The sequence below is a fragment of the Penaeus monodon genome, chromosome 34 (assembly GCF_015228065.2).
Source record: "Penaeus monodon isolate SGIC_2016 chromosome 34, NSTDA_Pmon_1, whole genome shotgun sequence".
Classification (NCBI taxonomy): Eukaryota; Metazoa; Arthropoda; class Malacostraca; order Decapoda; family Penaeidae; genus Penaeus; species Penaeus monodon.
In genome coordinates this window covers 18,991,113-18,991,355 of record NC_051419.1, presented here as the reverse complement: position 1 = coordinate 18,991,355, position 243 = coordinate 18,991,113, and the positions used below count along the sequence as shown (strand labels likewise).

General features: G+C 43.6%; 1 protein-coding gene across 1 annotated transcript in view; it reads left to right on the top strand.

Annotated features, from left to right (window-relative positions):
* LOC119594625 (small proline-rich protein 2G-like) overlaps positions 1-243 on the top strand; it is a gene marked incomplete in the record, with an annotated part of 56,595 nt that overhangs the window by 132 nt on the left and 56,220 nt on the right. The window contains 1 exon segment of the mRNA XM_037943677.1: positions 149-243. Coding sequence (XP_037799605.1) covers positions 149-243 — 95 coding nt within the window.

The following is a 243-nucleotide window of genomic DNA, read 5'->3' as shown; positions in this document are numbered from 1 at the left end:
TTTTTTTTTTTACTGCAATTCTCCAGCCTGTACCTGGATAACTTCAATATTTTTCATTTACCTTCGAAGTACGGGCAAAGATATCCCGTTCTGTTATTTGTGTCTTTTCTTTCTGTATAGGTAATGTTAACATGAATTTGCATTACAGTTGTGCCTTCGCTTTGTTGTCCTTCTCGCTGCCTGCTTCGTGGTAGCCATGGCGAGCCAGGAGTGCAGGCGTTACTGCCAGACTCCTGGGCAGAC